The following is an 18,240-nucleotide window of genomic DNA, read 5'->3' as shown; positions in this document are numbered from 1 at the left end:
TTTACACAAAATCATACTAGTTTGTCATAGTGAAGTAATGTGTATAAATTAACTATGGTTTAGTGAAAGAGTATATGAGAAGACATTTATCGTATATTTCTCGAATTAGTATAACATTAGGTGCGGATAATTTTTTTAATACACTTTAGTAATACTATAGTAGTAATACTTATAATTATAATAATAATAATAATAATTTGAATAGGCAGTCCTCCAATGTCACACTCATTGCTGTCTCTTCTTTCGGCTGTTTCAATTTGAATTTCAAATTTAAAGATTACTGGATAAGTAAGAATTTTTTCAAAGATTCTTTTCAAGTCAATTCATTCTAATCCAAAATTTTGAATACAACAACGACAATATTATCCTAGACTGTGTAGAGATTTTCTTTTTTCCGAAAGGAAATTAGAATATACAAAGGAACATATAATGAAATTTACAAATATTATAAAATAAATTTATAAGAGATAAAAAAAAAAATACTCCTATAAGTTAACAATTTTATTTATATTCTCAGAGATGAAACGACCTAAATGTCTATTTGATCATTTCTTATCCGTTCTAGTTTACACGACACTATAATTATCTTATTCCAAAAAGAAAAACTGATCTATTTATATATTTTGAAATAATTTAATTTCAAATTTATCGTTTTACACTTAATGAAGAGTTTGATAGCAACACAAATAATATTAAGAGAAAGGCAAATGTCATAATATATCTACAAATTTCAAAAATCTTTATTTTTTTCTTAAATCCCGTATCGAATCAAAATATGTCAATAATTTCGAAAGGAAGGACTATATAGTCAAACCAGTTTACACCAATGTGATTCTCTGTATATTTTTGAGCTGCTACAACGAACTATTGTTATAGAGAATTTGTTTGGTGTGCGGGATGAGATAAACAAGTATATTCCATGAGTTGGGATATTTCATGGACTTATTTTATCTCACCTTCTATATGGGATAGTAACTTTACCATTTTAGTACAAATGATGGAATAAAATAATCTTGGGACTAATTACTATTCATAATCGAACGCGGAATAACAATAGTCCCGCATCTTATCCCAAAAATATTATCCTTATCCTGCCAACCAAATGACCCTGAGTTTTATAACAACACGCATATTAGTATATGTCTAAGACAATAAATTTCAAAAGTCATATAGTCACGTAAATATTATGACATGTTCACAAATTTCTTATAGTCACGTAAATGTTATGACATGTTCACAGATTACAAGTGTCAAAACATTTTTTTTTTGTTTAAACCTGTCGAATCAAAATACGTCACATAAATTCATACAGAGTATATAAGAATGACTGAATGCACATTTGAATTTAGAGCCCGCACATTTGAACTTAGAGCCTGTTCTGATTGACTTATTTTAAGTATTTTTAAGTCAAAATAGCTTTTAAGTACTTTAGCAATGTTTGGATAAATAAAAAGTGCTTATAAACATTTGTTTTTAAGCCAAAATCAATAAGCTAGAATTCTAACTTATGTAAATGTATTTTTTTTTTTTTTTAAAAAAAAAAAAAAACCCCTCAATCCCATAACGACATCGTAAAGCTTCCTCAAATAGCGCTCCTATCCGTTATAAAGAAAATGCCGTAACTATATTCCCTCTTTCAGTTCTTTTCAAATTTCAAATTACTGAAACCATACAGAGAAAAAAAAAATGGAGATTGTATCAGTTCCAATTTCTTCATGTTCTAAAGAGGATCAAAAAATATACCAAAACTGGTTCAATTTCATCGATTCAGGTACATTTTTTCTACATTTTTCATCTGTTCTGTTACTAACAACTATTTGTTTTTACATTTTGGATGAAACCTTATCGATTTATTGCTTTGTTTTTGGATTGTATACGCAGATGGCGATGGTCGTATTACAGGAAATGATGCTACTAAGTTGTTTTCCTTGTCGAATTTATCGAGACCTGAACTTAAACAGGTAATATATATATATATGTGTGTGCGCGCGCGCGTGTGCATTTTTGTTCGTATTTATTTGTTATTTATGCATCCATTAGTAATAAATAGAAATACTGGCATAGTTGTTTTGATATTTGTAAGTTGTTTTCGTTGTAGGATATAGTGAGGCCTTATTGATTTATATATCTGATTTATAGATATACGTATATATACGCAAGCGCATACATAGAGACATATATGTATATGTTGATATTTGGACTTTAGTTTTGTGTTTCGTTCATATTATTTGTTATTTATGCGTTGATTAGTAATCTATGTGCAATTGTTTATGGATTATTTGAATATTCAAATTTATTTAAGGCCTGAATTCAAGGCCTGATTTTTGTTTTATTTTTGGTAAAAAATGAGACTTATGATTGTTTTTTTTTTTTTAATACGCGATCTCTTTACCTTTCCAAGCCTTATTGATTTATACATCTGTTGTTGAAGTTTAATGTATAGAGTAGTGAAAGCTTAATTCAAATTTTATCTAAGTTTCATTTACTGTGCCATCCTATGGTTAACAATGTATACCAATACCATTTTTCCCGATGAAAATGCCAACCAATGAAAAAAGACTGCAATAAGTTTAGGGAATGTTGAGGTTCTTTATTGTTTTAAAGCAACATTTGGACTGTGTTAGCAGCTTTTGCTTGTTAGTTGACTTCCTAGATATATGCCTTATGGGATAGTGTTAAATGACATAAGGTAGGGGAAAGGTCTGCGTACACACTATCCTCCCTAGACACCCCCCACCCCCCGCCTTGTGCGATTATACTGGGTATGTAGTTGTTGTGATAGTTTTAAATGACTAATTTTCAATTTTTGTGCATGAAGGTCTGGGCAATCGCAGATTCTAAGCGACAAGGTTTTTTGGGTTTCAATGAGTTCGTCACTGCAATGCAGGTTATATTTGGCACTAACCAAGTCTTTTTCTTCTATAAATTCTGTCTAAATTGATCAGATGGAACTTAAATTCATTTTTTCTTCGATTGTAGTTGATCTCCTTGGCACAAGAAGGATCTGAACTCAGCTCTGATCTCCTTAGGAGCAATGGTAATGCTTCTTGATCATTATTTATAATCCATTTGAAGCATTTATGGTCGTAGAGCCACAAGGTTAATTCAAGCTCAAATATGTGAGCCGTATTTTACTGTCGATGTGTTAAATAGAGGATGGATTATGATCCAGATATTTCGTAAATGACTATCTTATTTTGAATGTTCACATTCATTATATACACTTGAAAGGATTTACTGACTATCTGCTTAATGACCTACTCAATTTTCAAAAAGTAAATTTATAGTGAAACATACTTACTATAGCATCAGTTATCCAATAAAAATTATGCACATCTCACAGTCATTAGTGTGAAAGTGACAGATTAACACATTTCAATGGTTGTTACAAGTTTTAGATGTATTTTGTTTAACGCAGTAGTCAATTGGCTGTCATGGTTATGAAAACATATGAGAGTCTCATAATATACTTAATTCTTGTTTCCTTTTCTCTTGTTTATTTTTGTAGCTAATATGGAGTTTTTGAGTCCTCCATCGATGGAAGGTTTGGATGCTTTATTGTCCGTAAGTGCTTCGACAATTCCATCTTATTCTTCTATTGGGAACTATAAGCCCTTGGTAATGTATGGTTTCTTTTTTGCCTCACAGAAGACCGATGCTTCGTTGAGGAAAAACATGATTGAAACAAATGGTCAGTATAAAGTGTTATTTCACATCTATGATGCTTTTACTCAAACAGGGGGAAAAAATTGTAAGCTGTCTTGGCTAAATTATCTAACTTGAAAAAGGATACAGGAAACATACAAGTGCAGCCACCGCCACTAATCAGCTTGTTTTCCAGAAAATCTAGAAAAAAGGTGAGTTTTGATTCCTTTGGGAAGTTAATGTGAAATCTTAGTTTACATACTCCAGATTGGCTCTAGATTGTGCTTTGTGTTATTTTTTATTTTTTTTCTAAATTTGTCTTATAATTATATCTCTGTTGTTAGTAACTCAACTAACTTGGAGAACCAAAAGTCCCGCAAAGCCTTGTCCCTCAACGTAGTATTAGTGTCTTTACTACAAATTGGCTATTTAGGTATTTTTCTCAATTTTACTGTTGACCTTTTTCTTCTCGATTTTGCTTCAGATCCAGCCTTCTCTTACTGCTGTTACATCAGTAACTGATGGTTTGAAGAGACTATACAATGAAAAGTTGAAGCCACTGGAACTCATTTACCGCTTTAATGATTTTGCATCTCCTATTTTGGTAAGTAGATGAAGAAGCATACTAATTTTGTCTTGCTAGTAGTACTTTTCAACAACCTTATAGATGTCAAACTTGTACGTGTATGTGCTTATTTTTATCTGTTATCATAGACGGAGAGTGATTTTGATGCCAAGCCTATGGTCATGCTTTTGGGACAATACTCGACTGGAAAAACCACTTTCATCAAACACTTGCTAAAGTGCAATTATCCAGGTTTGTAACATCATGTCCAACTTCTCTATTTATATTCTAATACTGGCCATTTTTTACCTAATGGTTATCCTTCTATTTGTTCTTTTCTTATGTCTCTTTTGGTTGAAATAGGTGCTCACATCGGACCAGAGCCAACAACCGACAGATTTATTGTGGTTACGGTAAATAGGGAATTGTAATAATAGTAGTAGTAGTAGTAGTAACACTAATAGTCCTTTACAGACTTTCCTTTCTATACTTTGTTTAAGGTACTATTTTCTCATTAGCCTTGTGGTGATTCTTTTGGTCAGTCTGGTCCAGATGAACGGAGCATTCCTGGCAACACTATTGCTGTTCACGCGGACATGCCATTCACTGATTTGACAAAGTTTGGTGGAGCATTTTTGTCAAAATTTGAGTGTTCCCAGTTGCCACATTCTGTGAGTCAATATCTAGCAATTTATTTTACTTTATCCTATTGGTCACTACCCAGTGTAATCCCACAATAGTGGGGTCTGGGGAGGGTAAGATGTACGCAGCCTTACCCCTACCTGGGTAGGGAGGCTGTTTCCGATTGACCCTCGGCAACCCTCCTCCTTTATCCGGGCTTGGGACCGGCAATGTGAGCGAGCTCACACAGGCGGAGTTATTTTACTTTATCCTATTACGAAGCGTAATTTAGTAATTCGTCTAATTATGTTTATTCCTTCATAGCTCCTTGACCATATTTCATTCGTGGACACTCCCGGAGTTTTATCGGGAGAGAAGCAAAGGACAGAAAGGAGTTATGATTTTACCGGTGTCATCTCATGGTTTGCTGCAAAATGTGATATGATACTCCTCTTGTTTGACCCACATAAACTTGATATTAGTGATGAATTCAAACGAGTTATATCATCTTTGAAAGGCCATGAGGACAAAATACGTGTTGTATTAAACAAGGCGGATCAAGTTGATACTCAACAAGTAAGATATGAGGATTATCAATACATAATTATCTTTTCTTCGCTTTTTTATACTTCACAAGATCATTTTGCTTGATGCTGAAAGCTTCTTTGCCAATTGCTTGTTATGGCAGCTAATGAGAGTTTATGGTGCATTGATGTGGTCTCTTGGGAAAGTTCTGAACACACCCGAAGTTGTGCGTGTCTATGTAGGGTAAGAGAAAGGTCTTTATTTCCATAGTTATCTATATTTTGAATAAATTGCTGGATTACTTAGAGATTTGCTTACAAATAATCAATAGGCTAACACCTTTTTGTGCATGATTTAACATTTTTCATCATATCATTTTTCACATCGTGTCTAATAAGTTCTCACGTCTTTTTATTTTGTAGCTCTTTCAACGACAAAGCTGTCAATGAAGAAGCTGTTGGTCCTATGGGAAAGGATCTTTTTGAGAAAGAGCAAGACGACCTTCTTGATGACTTGATAGATATTCCAAAGAAGGCTTGTGACCGTCGAGTAAGATCACCTCTTCTTACCCATTGGCATTTCTATTTGTTTACCATTGTGTACCAGATGGTTAAGGAGTCTTAATACAAGTTTTGTACTATTTCAGATCAATGAATTTGTTAAACGTGCCAGAGCTGCTAAGATCCATTCCTACATTATTAGCCATCTTAAGAAGGAGATGCCTGCATTGATGGGCAAGTCCAAAACACAACAAAAGCTTATTCAGAATCTTGATACCGTATTCGAAAAGGTCTTTTTCTGAACACACTTACGCTTGAAAGGGATCTCTTTATATTTCTGAAATATGCTTATATTGAACTTACATTTGTTACACAGGTCCAGAAAGAATTTCGTTTACCAGCTGGTGATTTCCCGAGTGTGGATCATTTTAGGGAAGTTTTAAGTCATTACAGCATCAATGATTTTGAGAAATTGAAGCCTAAAATGATTCAAGCTGTGGATGACATGCTCAGTCATGACATCCCAGAGCTTCTCAAGAACTTCAGAAATCCTTATGAGTAAACTCCCAAAATGTTGCTGTGCACCACTTCAAGATGGGTTGAGGTTGAATATTTTTTAGATGAATGATGATTCCGAATGTTACTTTTTATCTTGATGTATATTTACTTAAATTTCGTGCTTTCTTTTGCACTGTGAATTCAAACTTCATTCATTTCAAAGTTAAGATAATCTGGCAGTTACATTCTTTCGACGAAAATCTGTTATCTTGAGCACTCATTTTTGTTCTATTTTGCAATAGTACAGGAGCAATTTTTGGCCCTTTTACGTTTATTTTATTTGCTTCTGTCAGATTATTCTTCATTTAGTTGACACTCTACCTCCCTATTCTGGCACTTGAATGTTAAGACCTGTGTTATTATAAGGAGTCTACGATATTGTAATGGAGCAGATAAGTTGCACATACACAAAAAATAGAAGTTGGAGAGCAAATTACTTTGGGAACACTTATGCAATCAGTGAGGAGGATAATTCGGATTCAATTCTTTTTGTTATATCGGGAGAGGGTGAAAATATTATAATTTTGATTAAATGGGCGCTTTATCAATGATTTCATGGGATCTGAATACCCAGAAAGATCAAAGTATGTGATGACGTTTAATCAGTTATATTATAAGAATCAATTCCCTTGGCTATGTTATTTTCTGTATTATTGTGCTGGATTAAATTATGAGTAACACAAAAATAATATGAAAAGAAATTTGTCTGCTAAACAACTTAGCATTTCTAGACAAGAAGCAGAGTATGAAAGAAATTTGAGGACTTAGTTTTTATGCTACTTCTCTTTTTCTTTATGTTAGCTAGTTGTTGCACATACACATTGTCGGTAGCAAATAATGTAAAAAGAAAATCATTAAAACTGAAGCCCTTTTTTTTTCTTCAAAAATCCAACTATGATGAAAGATAAATACTTAAATTTCTACCATAATGAAAATCCCAACTAAAATGAAAGATGGCTAACAAAAGTAGAAAATTAAAATACCAACTAAATGAAAGATGATGCTAACAAAAGTAGAAAATTAAAATCCCAAAATATCTTTTACTTCTCCCTAAATTTTCTCCCTTTTTAGTTTTTAAATTTATATTTCCCAACTATGAAATGTTTTGTAGTAACATTTTCTTAATTCATTGAACTTATCAACCATTTAATACAGACAAAAACAGGAGTGGCCGTGTGGTGGTTTTTTACAATACTAGTAATGATTTGCCCCTACTGAACACGAGCCTAATATATGATATGATTTTTAATATTATTATTTCTATTTGTAATCTTAAAACATGTCAAAATATTTATGTAACTAAAAATTTCTTGTTAAGTATAAAATGACGAATTATTTTCAAATTTAAATCATTATCGTTCTTCTTAGAACAAGCTTAAGAAAAAACTACCGCCATATAAATTAGAAAGGACCGGAGGGAGTATTATTTATTTCGTATAAGCAGTTTCCTATCATTTTTATTTGAAAGCTCATACCACAAAATGCAATTTGTAAATGAAGTGGTCTCATATGTTAGATAATAAAGACACCTACAAAGTTAACTGTATTTAAAGTTATTGAAATGTTAAGGAGGGAAAACGTTGAAGTTCAACATTAGAATGGTAATATTTTAGTTTTTGTTGGAGTAGTTTTAATTGTAACCTTACTATTAAGTTCACAATTGTTTGGAAAAGTAAAAAAATTTAAATCACTTCTGCTGTCCAAAGTGTCGATTTGTGAGACAATGCATTAAAAAGTCCCTTTTTTTTTGTTTTTTTTTTTGTTTGGTTAGATTTGGATTCCAAGAAGAAAATCACAAGCCGGCTTTTTTATTCAATAAAAAAGAAAGTAAAAGAATTTTAAATCCAAAAATAAACTGACATGCCACTTGTTATTAGATTGGGACTCAAGCAGTTTAAAAGTTCTTGAACTTCGTTATATTTATAAACAAAAAAAAGTAAAGGGATAAATTAAATACAATAAGATCTTTTTGCCACACTATTTTGACTATAATGAATCAAATGGAATAAATTTATATGACTATTTAGGTCAAATTTAATAATTTATGTTTACTGTCATTTATATCTTTTCTTCTCAAAGTTTATCATAATGTAAAATTGTACAATAAAGGTTATGATGGATGTGACTAAATTTGAATTAAATTGGTGTGACAATTTAGCAGCTCTAAATAGGATAAACTAAAGTTTGAGCAAAGAAGAAGGATATTTAGTAAGATGCCATTGTACCGCTTTTATATGTTTAGAGATTATAGGAACCCTTTTATAGTAAGATACCAACGTCAGGTAAATGCCAAAAGTGTCAATAAGGTCGGCAAGGAGGACAAGGGGAATCAGTTGGAACTGCTTCTTATATAATAGTAAGTAAATAGTACCTTTTTCGTTTTAATTTATGCGATATAATTTGACTGAATATTAAATCTAAAAAATAAATTAAGATTTTTAAATCTCGTAATTTATATATATAAGGTAAAGATATTTGTGTGATTATAGATCTTGTGGTTAAAGGTAAAAGTTAAAATTTAAAATTAAATTATTATCAAATAAAAAATATTTTAAAAAAAATGTATCAAATGATGGGCGCATGGGAAGTAGTATTAAACTCATTCCCATGGTGTGAACACACAAAATTTCGTTATCAACATCGTTAAGCATCCCAATCCAAACACAAAAACTTCACATTCCCAAGATATCAGAAGAATTAAACTATCGCACTTCAATATAAAAAAAAAAAAAAAAAAATCAGCACTTTTTCTTTTTTTGTTTCTCTTAAAAAAAAAAAAAAAAACTGAAGTGTTTGAGATTATTAGTTAGCAATGGAGAAATTTGGTAAAAGATTTAAAGGAAAAGTAGCAATTGTAACAGCTTCAACACAAGGTATTGGATTTAGCATAGCTGAAAGACTAGGTTTAGAAGGTGCTTCTGTTGTTATTTCCTCTAGAAAACAGGTAAAAAAGGGGGAAAATTTGATATTTTTGTGAAAATTATTTGTTGATATTTCATAATATCTTGTCAAGTTTTTGTGAATTCTTTATATGGGTGTCTATAATTTTGGCAAAGTTTGATTCTTTTTCTGTGTTTGATGTTTTTTTGAAAAATAAAATAAAATAAATTGTTGATTTATTTTATCTTTGTGATAATTCTTTGTTCAAGTTTTGGTGAATTCTTCATATGGGTGTCTATAATTTTGGCCAAAGTTTGATGCTTTTTCTGTGTTTGATGTTTTTTAAAACATTTTAAATTGTTGATTTATTTTATCTTCTTGTGATAATTCTTTGTTGATATTTCATAAATTCTTTTCAAGTTTTTGTGTATTCTTCATTTGTGTCTCACTACTTTTGGCCAAAGTTTGATGCTTTTACTGTGTTTGATGTTATTATTATTATTATTATTATTATTATTATTATTATTATTATAAATTGTTGATTTTTTTTTATCTTTTTGTGATCATTCTTTGTTGGTATTTCATAATTTCTTGTCAATTTTTTGTGAATTCTTCATATGGGTCTTTCTAGTTTGGCCAAAGTTTGATGCTTTTCTGTGTTTGATTGCATATTCTAACATTGGTGTTTCATCATTTCAATATTTACTGTAAATGTTCTATGAATTTTTTTCATATGGGTGTTTCTAATTTGATCAAAGTTTGATCCTTTCTGTGTGTTATTGCATAATGTGAAATAGATATTTTGTCAGTTCAGATCTTTGTTGATATCTCATCATCTCTTGTCGTGTGTTGATCCTTTTCTGTGCTTGATTGCCTATTCTAAAATGGATGTATTGGAAAATTTGAATCTTTGTAGAATTTGAGATGTGCATATTAGTGCAACATACTAATATGACATAATACATAAATAGGCCCTTAAACTTGGCTTCAGCTGGCAAGTATGCCCTTCAACTTTGACAAGTAGGCACCTCAACTTGTATAAAGTTGAACAAATAAACACAAATGCTAATGTGGCATTGACGTGGCCCTCCAATATTTATGTGCCACATCAGCATTTATGTTTACTTGTTCAAATTTATACAAGTTGAGGTGCCTGCTTGTGCACACTCAAAGTTGGAGGGCATACTTGCCAGCTGAGGCCAAGTTTAAAGGCCTATTTATGTATTAGGTCTGCTGAAAAGTGGATTTTATTTGCTTCTTGTATGTTTTGAACATATATAGATTTTTTTATTTTTTTTGAAATTGTGTATTATATTGGTTGCTTGTTTGTGCATCTGGTGTTTTGACTTGAGGTGTTCTTTTAATCTGTTTACAGAAAAATGTGGATGAAGCAGTACAGAAACTCAGCGATAGAGGAATCGAAGTTTTTGGAGTAGTATGTCATGTGGCCGTTGCACAACAAAGGAAGAATTTGGTCGACAAGACCATTCAGGTATCCCACTAGTGTACTTAATACATGTTCAATTAATCAAATTCAGAAGTTTGAGTTCATATGTATGGTATATATCTACAAGATACTAATGAACTCTCTCTATGGTCGATTTGGTATAAGCCTGGAAGTTATTAAAACCGAGATATGTATAGATATTACTCTGATTAGTGCTTGAATCCTTCATTGGCTAAATTTGCTGGTGAAAGAAACTAGACCGAGGTATACACGGAAATTAATTCGATTGGTGCTTGAATTCTTGACTGGCTAAATTTGCTGGTGAAAGAAACTAGTTAGCTTGTATTTTTTTTTCCTAGTGTGAGCATAACTATTTTATAAAGGTAGTGTTGGGCCAACTTATGCACCACCGAGTACTCGCTACCTTCCGCACCAACACAGGCACTAGGTAACTCTGCACATCAAAGCTTGGGCAAACAACAATAACAACATACCCAATGTAATTCCACAAGTGAGGTCTAGGGTAGGTAGAGTGTACGCAGACCTTACCCCTACCTCGTGGAGGTAGAGGCTGTTTCCGAAAGACTCTTGGCTCAAGTGTATCAATCAAAGTAGTTATGAAAAAGGAAATACGAAAATGAAGAAAACATGACAACTAATAGGAAAGCAGTACAAAGCATCTGGAAAAAGAACAACAATAGTGAAATATTGGGATATCCGAAACACAATGAACAACAGATGGTAATAGTTATCAAAATTAAGAAATACATGAATAAGGCTAATAATATGACAAACACGGTGCTCCAGACTACCATCAAGCCTGATCCCGCCGAAAAGCAACTAGTTACAAACCTTCTACCCTAATCTGCGACCTCCACACCTTCCTATCTAAGGTCATGTCCTCGGTAAGCTGAAGCTGTGACATGTCCTGTCTAATCACCTCTCCCAGATACTTCTTCGGCCTACCTCTTCCTCTCCTCGCATCCACTATATCCAGCCTCACACCTCCTCACTCTTGCTCACTGGGCATCTCCTCTTCACATGCCCAAACCATCTCAGCCCTGCTTTCCTTATCTTGTCCACCACAGAGGCGACTCCCACCTTGACCACACCCTTGGATGTTAATGTGAGCATAATATTCTTCAGGAATTATGATTAGGTTGTGACTTGTGAGGTTATTAATAGTTGAATGTAGATTATTTTCTACTGAGCAATTGCCTCTCATCATAGATAAGCGAACCAATTAGTTAGACTAGCAGACTCTTTTTGTGTAAAGTGAGTACCTGGAGATTCTTTCTCCTTAATTGCTCTTCGCTCATGAGTTTGATGGGTGTCTAACCGTTTCTTCATATTGGAGTGGTTGTTGGTTACTCTTTTCAAAATGGCTGCTCTCCTTGTTTGCTAGAGATGGAGCCATTTTGAGGAATCATATTGATAAAAAGTTTATGGAATATCTTGGACATCTCTTTTAGACTTGTGAAGATGTTAAATTTGAGTCCAGTGCCAGTGACTTATTAGTTATTTTCAGACCCTATAAATTCTAAAATAAATTCTTTATTTCCCACAAATTTTCTTATTCATGAGTGAGGATACTTTAATCTCTTGGAGCTCAAAATTGTTTCTTTGGAGAGTTCTTTTTTTCTTTAACCATTTCATCCTTTGTGGTTATAACTTCGTCTACTTACAAAGTGTGAAAGATGACTAGGGAATTCTGTGCTTAATCCAATTTCACTAAATTGGAACTTGTCATTATCCAGAAATACGGGAAATTAGATGTCATTGTATCAAATGCTGCTGTAAATCCTACGGTGGATGCAATATTGGAAATTAAAGAACCAGCCCTTGACAAGTTGTGGGACATCAACGTGAAAGCCGCTATATTATTACTTCAAGTAAGTCATTTGGTACGAGTAAATTCAAGAGAAAGATGTTTGATATTCGTGTATACCTCTAGAAAAGACATTATAGGATGCTAATATTTTCTTTTTATCACCTCAATTTTAATTGTTCTTGGCATTGTGCATAATATTTTACTCTTTTAACCACTTATAGGATGCAGCTCCATACCTTCAGAAGGGTTCCTCAGTTGTTATAATTTCCTCTATTGCTGGTTATCAACCACCAGCCGCCATGGGAATGTATGGCGTAACAAAAACAGCCCTTCTTGGGCTGACCAAGGTACTTATCATGGCATTATTGGCATATCAAGTCACAACATCCTATGGGGCTTTTACACAAATGGCTTTTATCGCGACACTTTTTATATTCTGTCTCCGTTAGCCTATAAAGAAAAATTCATCCAACTACTTTTAAAGGCAAAATTTAGTCTGCTGGGCTAACCATAGGCGGATGTAGCCCTTCCGTACCAAATACTAGGTTCATCTGAACCCAATACTTTTGGCACGGTGCATAAATTTATGTGGAAAAAATTACAAAAATTGCAACAAATAGTAGATATGCATAATTTAAAGATATAATGGGTTCAACAGTAAAAACCTTAAATGTTGAACTGATAAAACTTAAATCCTGGATCTGGGGCTAACGGGGACAAAATTTAAAGAGTGAAAAAGCCATACGCTGAAGATTCCCGAATTCTTATTAGTTTCCTTCTAACCTTGTGGGCTTTCAGGCTTTAGCGGCTGAAATGGCTCCAAATACTCGTGTGAACTGTGTAGCACCAGGTTTTGTACCCACACATTTTGCTGAGTTCATCACGGGGAATGCTGATTTGGTAAGTTCACGTTACTTTTAGATCTCTTATCTCTCTTTGGTTAAAAAAAAGGGTCAAATTCACAGTTTATTAACTGGACACTTATTGTCTTTAGAGGAGAGAACTTGAGGCTAAGACATTGCTGAATAGGCTCGGAACAACACAAGACATGGCCGCAGCTACTGCCTATCTCGCTTCAGACGATGCTGCTTATGTCACCGGAGAAACTCTTGTAGTTGCTGGTGGAATGCATTCAAGACTGTAGCATTTATGTTTTAGTTCCTTTCCCTGGCTTTTATAGTCTCTTATCTGTTCTCCATAAGAGGACATACTATGATGTTAAGAATCTTTTTTTAATGGTAGTGTTTAAAATTACACCTAAAATACAAGGGGTACTATGTTCTCCCCTTTTGATGTTTCTTTTCCTTGCATTTAAGAAGTATTACTCCTATATTGGAGCGATTAATGATGCATTTTCATTGATGCTGGCTTCTTTCCACAGATATGTTTCTATCAGAGTTGCTTGAACACTTCAATAATGTCTACAGGTACATATTGGAAGGGATGGCAAAATCAACCCATAAAAACACGATCCCCACAACCTGTTCAAGAATGACCTGCCCATTTACGAGCTCAGCCCATCTAAAATTGGGTTGATATGTAGCCAAAATTGATCTATGAGAAATGTTGTCAAAATGTTTTCAGAAAGATATTTTTGTAATTTGATATGTTATATAGTTATAATAAAGAAAAGAAAAAATTATTAAATACTTCAAAAATTATAAAAGAACAAACAAAGAAATTAAAATTTAGTAAGAATTAGACAGGTTGAATTATGACCTGCTTTTTAAACCCATTTCAGCCAAGTAACTTTTGGGCGGGTTACTTATTAACTCAGCCCATTTTGACCCGCTCAAATACAGCCCAACTCGTGCATTTGACACATCCTGTATCTGATCCTCTGAAAGTGGCGCATTTTTGGAAAATTCGACATGGGTGTGGAGCAGCATCTTTGGAGAGATTTAGCATCATAGTGTCAGAATTTAGAATGAGATTTACTTGAACATACTGAATTACCTGTGTGTATTAAAGTGACTTTCTATAGGAAACAAGTAGCAGGAAGAATACTAAACATCCATCAAAACAAGAATAGCAACAAGTATGATGTACAGTAACTTCCTGTGCAACAGCACCACCAGAGAATGACCTACAGCAACAGCAATCATCACTGGGAACCGGCACTTATCGTCGGATGGATCCTCGTCAGTCACCACTGCCAGTTCATCAAAATCACAGTCCCAACTGTTCTGATTCTTGAGTTGATAGTACATGTTAAAAGCATATGAGGCATTCCCGTCCGTGCTAAGATGGTTGCATGAAGAGCCATATCCCAAAGCCGTGCAATCCGAGAGACTGCACGCGTAATCAACGTTTTTGGGTAAGTCTTCTGCATTATCTACGACGTTCAGTGGTTTTAATACACACCACTTTTTTTGCATATAGTTTACACCTTCTACTGCAACCAACCCTTTATCTTTCTGCATCATCCCGGATAAATCCAGCTCGTATTTTGGCTTTCCGTCGAATTCAAACATTCCCCAATGCCTCTCAAAGTTACCTGGAGCAATACTTTTAGCATTCTCATCAATGAGGCTGAATAAATAAACCTCTATTTTCTTGCCTTTTCTAGCAGGGGTTCCTTGTCCACTCAAACAATGTTTGATTAACCCTTGGTTAAATCTCATAGCGTTTTCGATGTTTGCATTTTTATCTCCATCTGTTGGCCAGCCTACTTCTCCAACTACGATTTTCATGTCAGGGAAACCAGCTTTCTTCAACGACCATACAAGAGTATCAAAATTTGCATCAAACACATTCGTGTAAACATTACCTCCGTCCCTGACAGGCTTGACTTTTGAGCCGTCAAAAAAGGCAAAGTCTAATGGAAAGTAGATGTTTCCGTAGAGACTGAGGAAAGGATAGATGTTAACGACGAAAGGGGCATTATTGGAATACAGATATTGGACAATTTGGAGGGTTAAATCGCGTGCTTCTGGCCTGAAATCACCAGCAGAGGGAACTTGATTCGACTCGGGGGAGTAGTAAATGTCTGCATTGAAAGGGATAGTTGCTTTCACCTCTGCACCTAATCCAGCTTTGTTGATGGATTCTTGAACATTTTTTAGTGCTGGTAATATGTACTGTAGGTAAGTTCCGTTGTACGTTTCTAGAAATGGCTCGTTTCCCACTGCCACATACCTACATTCATTTGAGAGTTTGAAATTGAGAACTACTATTTAGAAATTTAAAGAGAAACTCTCAAGAAATCCTCCTAATATTTATTTTCCTGTAGTGGACAACACTGCAGAACATGCTACTTTCAAACTAAAATAAACTAACAAATTTCTGCAGTTCATTAAATCATTATCAGAAGTTGAAATTCTTGGGAGTAAATTGCACAAAGCCACAAACCTTGTATTTAACCAGTGCATATATTTTGATAAAGCAAATGAAATTACTTCAACAATCAAGAAAGCAGTGAAAGTTCCAACCACAGGAGATGTGGATTCAATTCTTATTGTCTTGATCTCGTTACGTACAATGGTTACGTCTCGGTCCTAAATAAGTTGGGGTCTCTAAATAATTGTTTTTCTATTTAGGCGGTGTTTTGGTCATTTTTAAAAAATATTCTCTTGGAAAACAAGTTCGATGGAAGTTAAAAGGCTTTTCGCACTGAGTGTCTCCTCCGCACCTTTGAACACACCCCACCCCCACAGCTCTCATCTCCACCATCCACCACCCCTACCCCCACCCATATCCTCATAGTGTTTGCCTAGATTATATACAAATGCGAACAATATTTGCTGCTATACTTACCAAACACAAGAAAACACATAAGAAAATCACTTATTTTCATCGAACAAATACAGAAAGAATCACATTTAAAGACGCTCCTAATCCAACCCCTTCCTGCATAGAGCCCATGTATTGTAATTGATCTGAACCCGTCCCAGAATGAACCTCCTGAGGCGTTTTTTTTTTGGGTAGAAGATAGTTCCCTTCATACCAAACACACCCTTAGCTCAACTAAACAAAAAATATTAAAGAAACTAGGAGGACTATCAAGAAATGATGAAAACTGAACCTGATTTTGACTCCATTTGTATAAGCATAAGCAGTGACATTAGCATCAACCCAAGAAGCAGCAATTAAAGGATCAGAACTCAAATCTTTCAACATATAATTAGGAATTGCAAGCATAACTTCAATATCACTACCAACTAAAGCATTCAAAATCACTTCATCTGCTTCAAATAATTTCACTTTATCAAAACCATTTTCTTTTAACATCTTCACAACACTATTTGGTGGTAATTGGTGAGTTGCCATTGTTCCCCAGTTCACTCCAACACTACCTAAACAACTTGATAACATACCCAAAAATGCTAATCCAAAAATACACAGAATCAAGAAATCATTGTTTTTTTGATTACCCATTATAGTTTTTCCACTTATCTACAACCCCTTTGATGAATCTTGAAAAATTTGTATGAAATAAAGTTGAAAATGGGAGTTTTTTTTTTTTGGTTTTGTGTGAAGAAATGTGAAGGAGACAGGGAAAAGTTCACAAGGGAAGTGAAGGGAATCTTGATTCAGTTATTCAGTTAAGCAGCCAGGGCCCACTTTAACACAGCTTCTAATAAAGTGTTTCTTATTCTGATTAATTTATTCATTATATCAGTCTAAGGGTGTGTCTGATACGAAAAAAAAATGATTTTTATGGAAAATGTTTTCTTGAAAAATATTACAGATTGTTTGGATGATTGTACATATTATTTTATAATATATCGTATTGTACTGTATTGTTTTGATGAATATAATGTTTGAATGATTGAGTCATTTTTTGTGGTCTCAATGTCATAATGTTATGTACCAACAATGTGAAGGATAAGCATACAATATTACCAAAAAATGAGGTAGGGTATCGCATAGAGTTATTATAAAGAAAAAAGGTAGTGCAAAGGGTAAAATAAGATGATTAAATACTAATTATGGGCAAGATGGGGAAAAATAAGATAATGACTCGATCACACTAAATCGATTGTTACACGAAATGACATTTTTCATCATTACATAACAAATTTGACAACACAGAACGATAAATTTAAGTAACAATTAAAACAAATATTATATTTAAATAACAATAAGTACATGTAAGTAACGGCCATCCAAGCGAGAAATGGTATTCTTACATATTTTCTTATATGGTGGTACACAGAAAATATTATTTTAACAATATTTGGATATAATTAGGCAAATACTGTAAAGGATAGGGTAGATGTAGGGGTGTGAGGGGTGGTGGGGATGGTACCATCGGGTGAGGTGTTAAAGGATGGGAGAAGACAATCAGTGTGAAATGATATTTATGAAAAAAAAATTCCTACTTTCACTAGAGAAATCATTTTCTTTATTTTTAAGAATTTTTTTTCTAAAAAAAATCATTAAAAATTTTAATTCACCAAACATAAAAAATATTCTTTTATACCTTAAGTGTAGCACAGACAGTGTTTTCAGAAGCGTTTTCAGGGCGGAGTGTACCAAAAAAGCTTCGGGCGCAAATGAAAGGCGTAGATCCATAGGGCGTACGACCTAGAATTTGGGGCGTAAGTCCTGGGCCCAAAAGCGTAAGCCCCGGGCGTTAATTTAATTTTTTTGTTTTTTGGTTTTAAAAGTCCTTTTGCTATAGGTTATGATTTTTATTATTATTGTAATAATATTTATACTTTAT

At 33.6% G+C, this 18,240-nt stretch overlaps 3 protein-coding genes across 4 annotated transcripts; 2 read left to right on the top strand and 1 right to left on the bottom strand.

Annotated features, from left to right (window-relative positions):
- The first annotated feature begins 1,612 nt into the window (after positions 1-1,612).
- On the top strand, positions 1,613-6,614 carry LOC132615799 (EH domain-containing protein 1-like). 2 transcript variants are annotated; one of them, XM_060330392.1, is made up of 16 exons: positions 1,613-1,771; positions 1,882-1,961; positions 2,819-2,887; positions 2,980-3,037; positions 3,509-3,564; positions 3,652-3,691; positions 3,796-3,857; positions 4,130-4,249; positions 4,360-4,462; positions 4,574-4,623; positions 4,753-4,881; positions 5,156-5,407; positions 5,520-5,599; positions 5,779-5,905; positions 6,003-6,146; positions 6,233-6,614. In XM_060330392.1, the coding sequence occupies exons 1-16, from the start codon at positions 1,687-1,689 to the stop codon at positions 6,416-6,418; spliced, it is 1,641 nt and encodes a 546-aa protein (XP_060186375.1). In that variant the 5' UTR covers positions 1,613-1,686; the 3' UTR covers positions 6,419-6,614. The 2 variants fall into 2 exon arrangements, with proteins under 2 accessions (XP_060186375.1, XP_060186374.1); XM_060330391.1 differs by having other exon boundaries at positions 3,649-3,691.
- Positions 6,615-9,041: 2,427 nt separating this feature from the next.
- Positions 9,042-13,934, top strand: LOC132615572 (tropinone reductase-like 3). The gene is made up of 6 exons (XM_060330180.1): positions 9,042-9,358; positions 10,670-10,786; positions 12,499-12,633; positions 12,794-12,919; positions 13,371-13,472; positions 13,567-13,934. Exons 1-6 carry the CDS (start codon positions 9,227-9,229, stop codon positions 13,714-13,716), a joined length of 762 nt encoding a protein of 253 aa, XP_060186163.1. The 5' UTR covers positions 9,042-9,226; the 3' UTR covers positions 13,717-13,934.
- A 420-nt stretch (positions 13,935-14,354) lies between these two features.
- LOC132614422 (glucan endo-1,3-beta-glucosidase 8-like) lies at positions 14,355-17,119 on the bottom strand. The gene is made up of 2 exons (XM_060328876.1): positions 16,597-17,119; positions 14,355-15,710 (listed from the first exon to the last, which is right to left on the bottom strand). The coding sequence occupies exons 1-2, from the start codon at positions 16,947-16,949 to the stop codon at positions 14,579-14,581; spliced, it is 1,485 nt and encodes a 494-aa protein (XP_060184859.1). The 5' UTR covers positions 16,950-17,119; the 3' UTR covers positions 14,355-14,578.
- Between the last annotated feature and the right edge of the window lie 1,121 nt (positions 17,120-18,240).

Source organism: Lycium barbarum, chromosome 10 (assembly GCF_019175385.1).
Source record: "Lycium barbarum isolate Lr01 chromosome 10, ASM1917538v2, whole genome shotgun sequence".
NCBI lineage: Eukaryota > Viridiplantae > Streptophyta > Magnoliopsida > Solanales > Solanaceae > Lycium > Lycium barbarum.
This window is presented reverse-complemented; position numbering and strand designations above follow the sequence as displayed.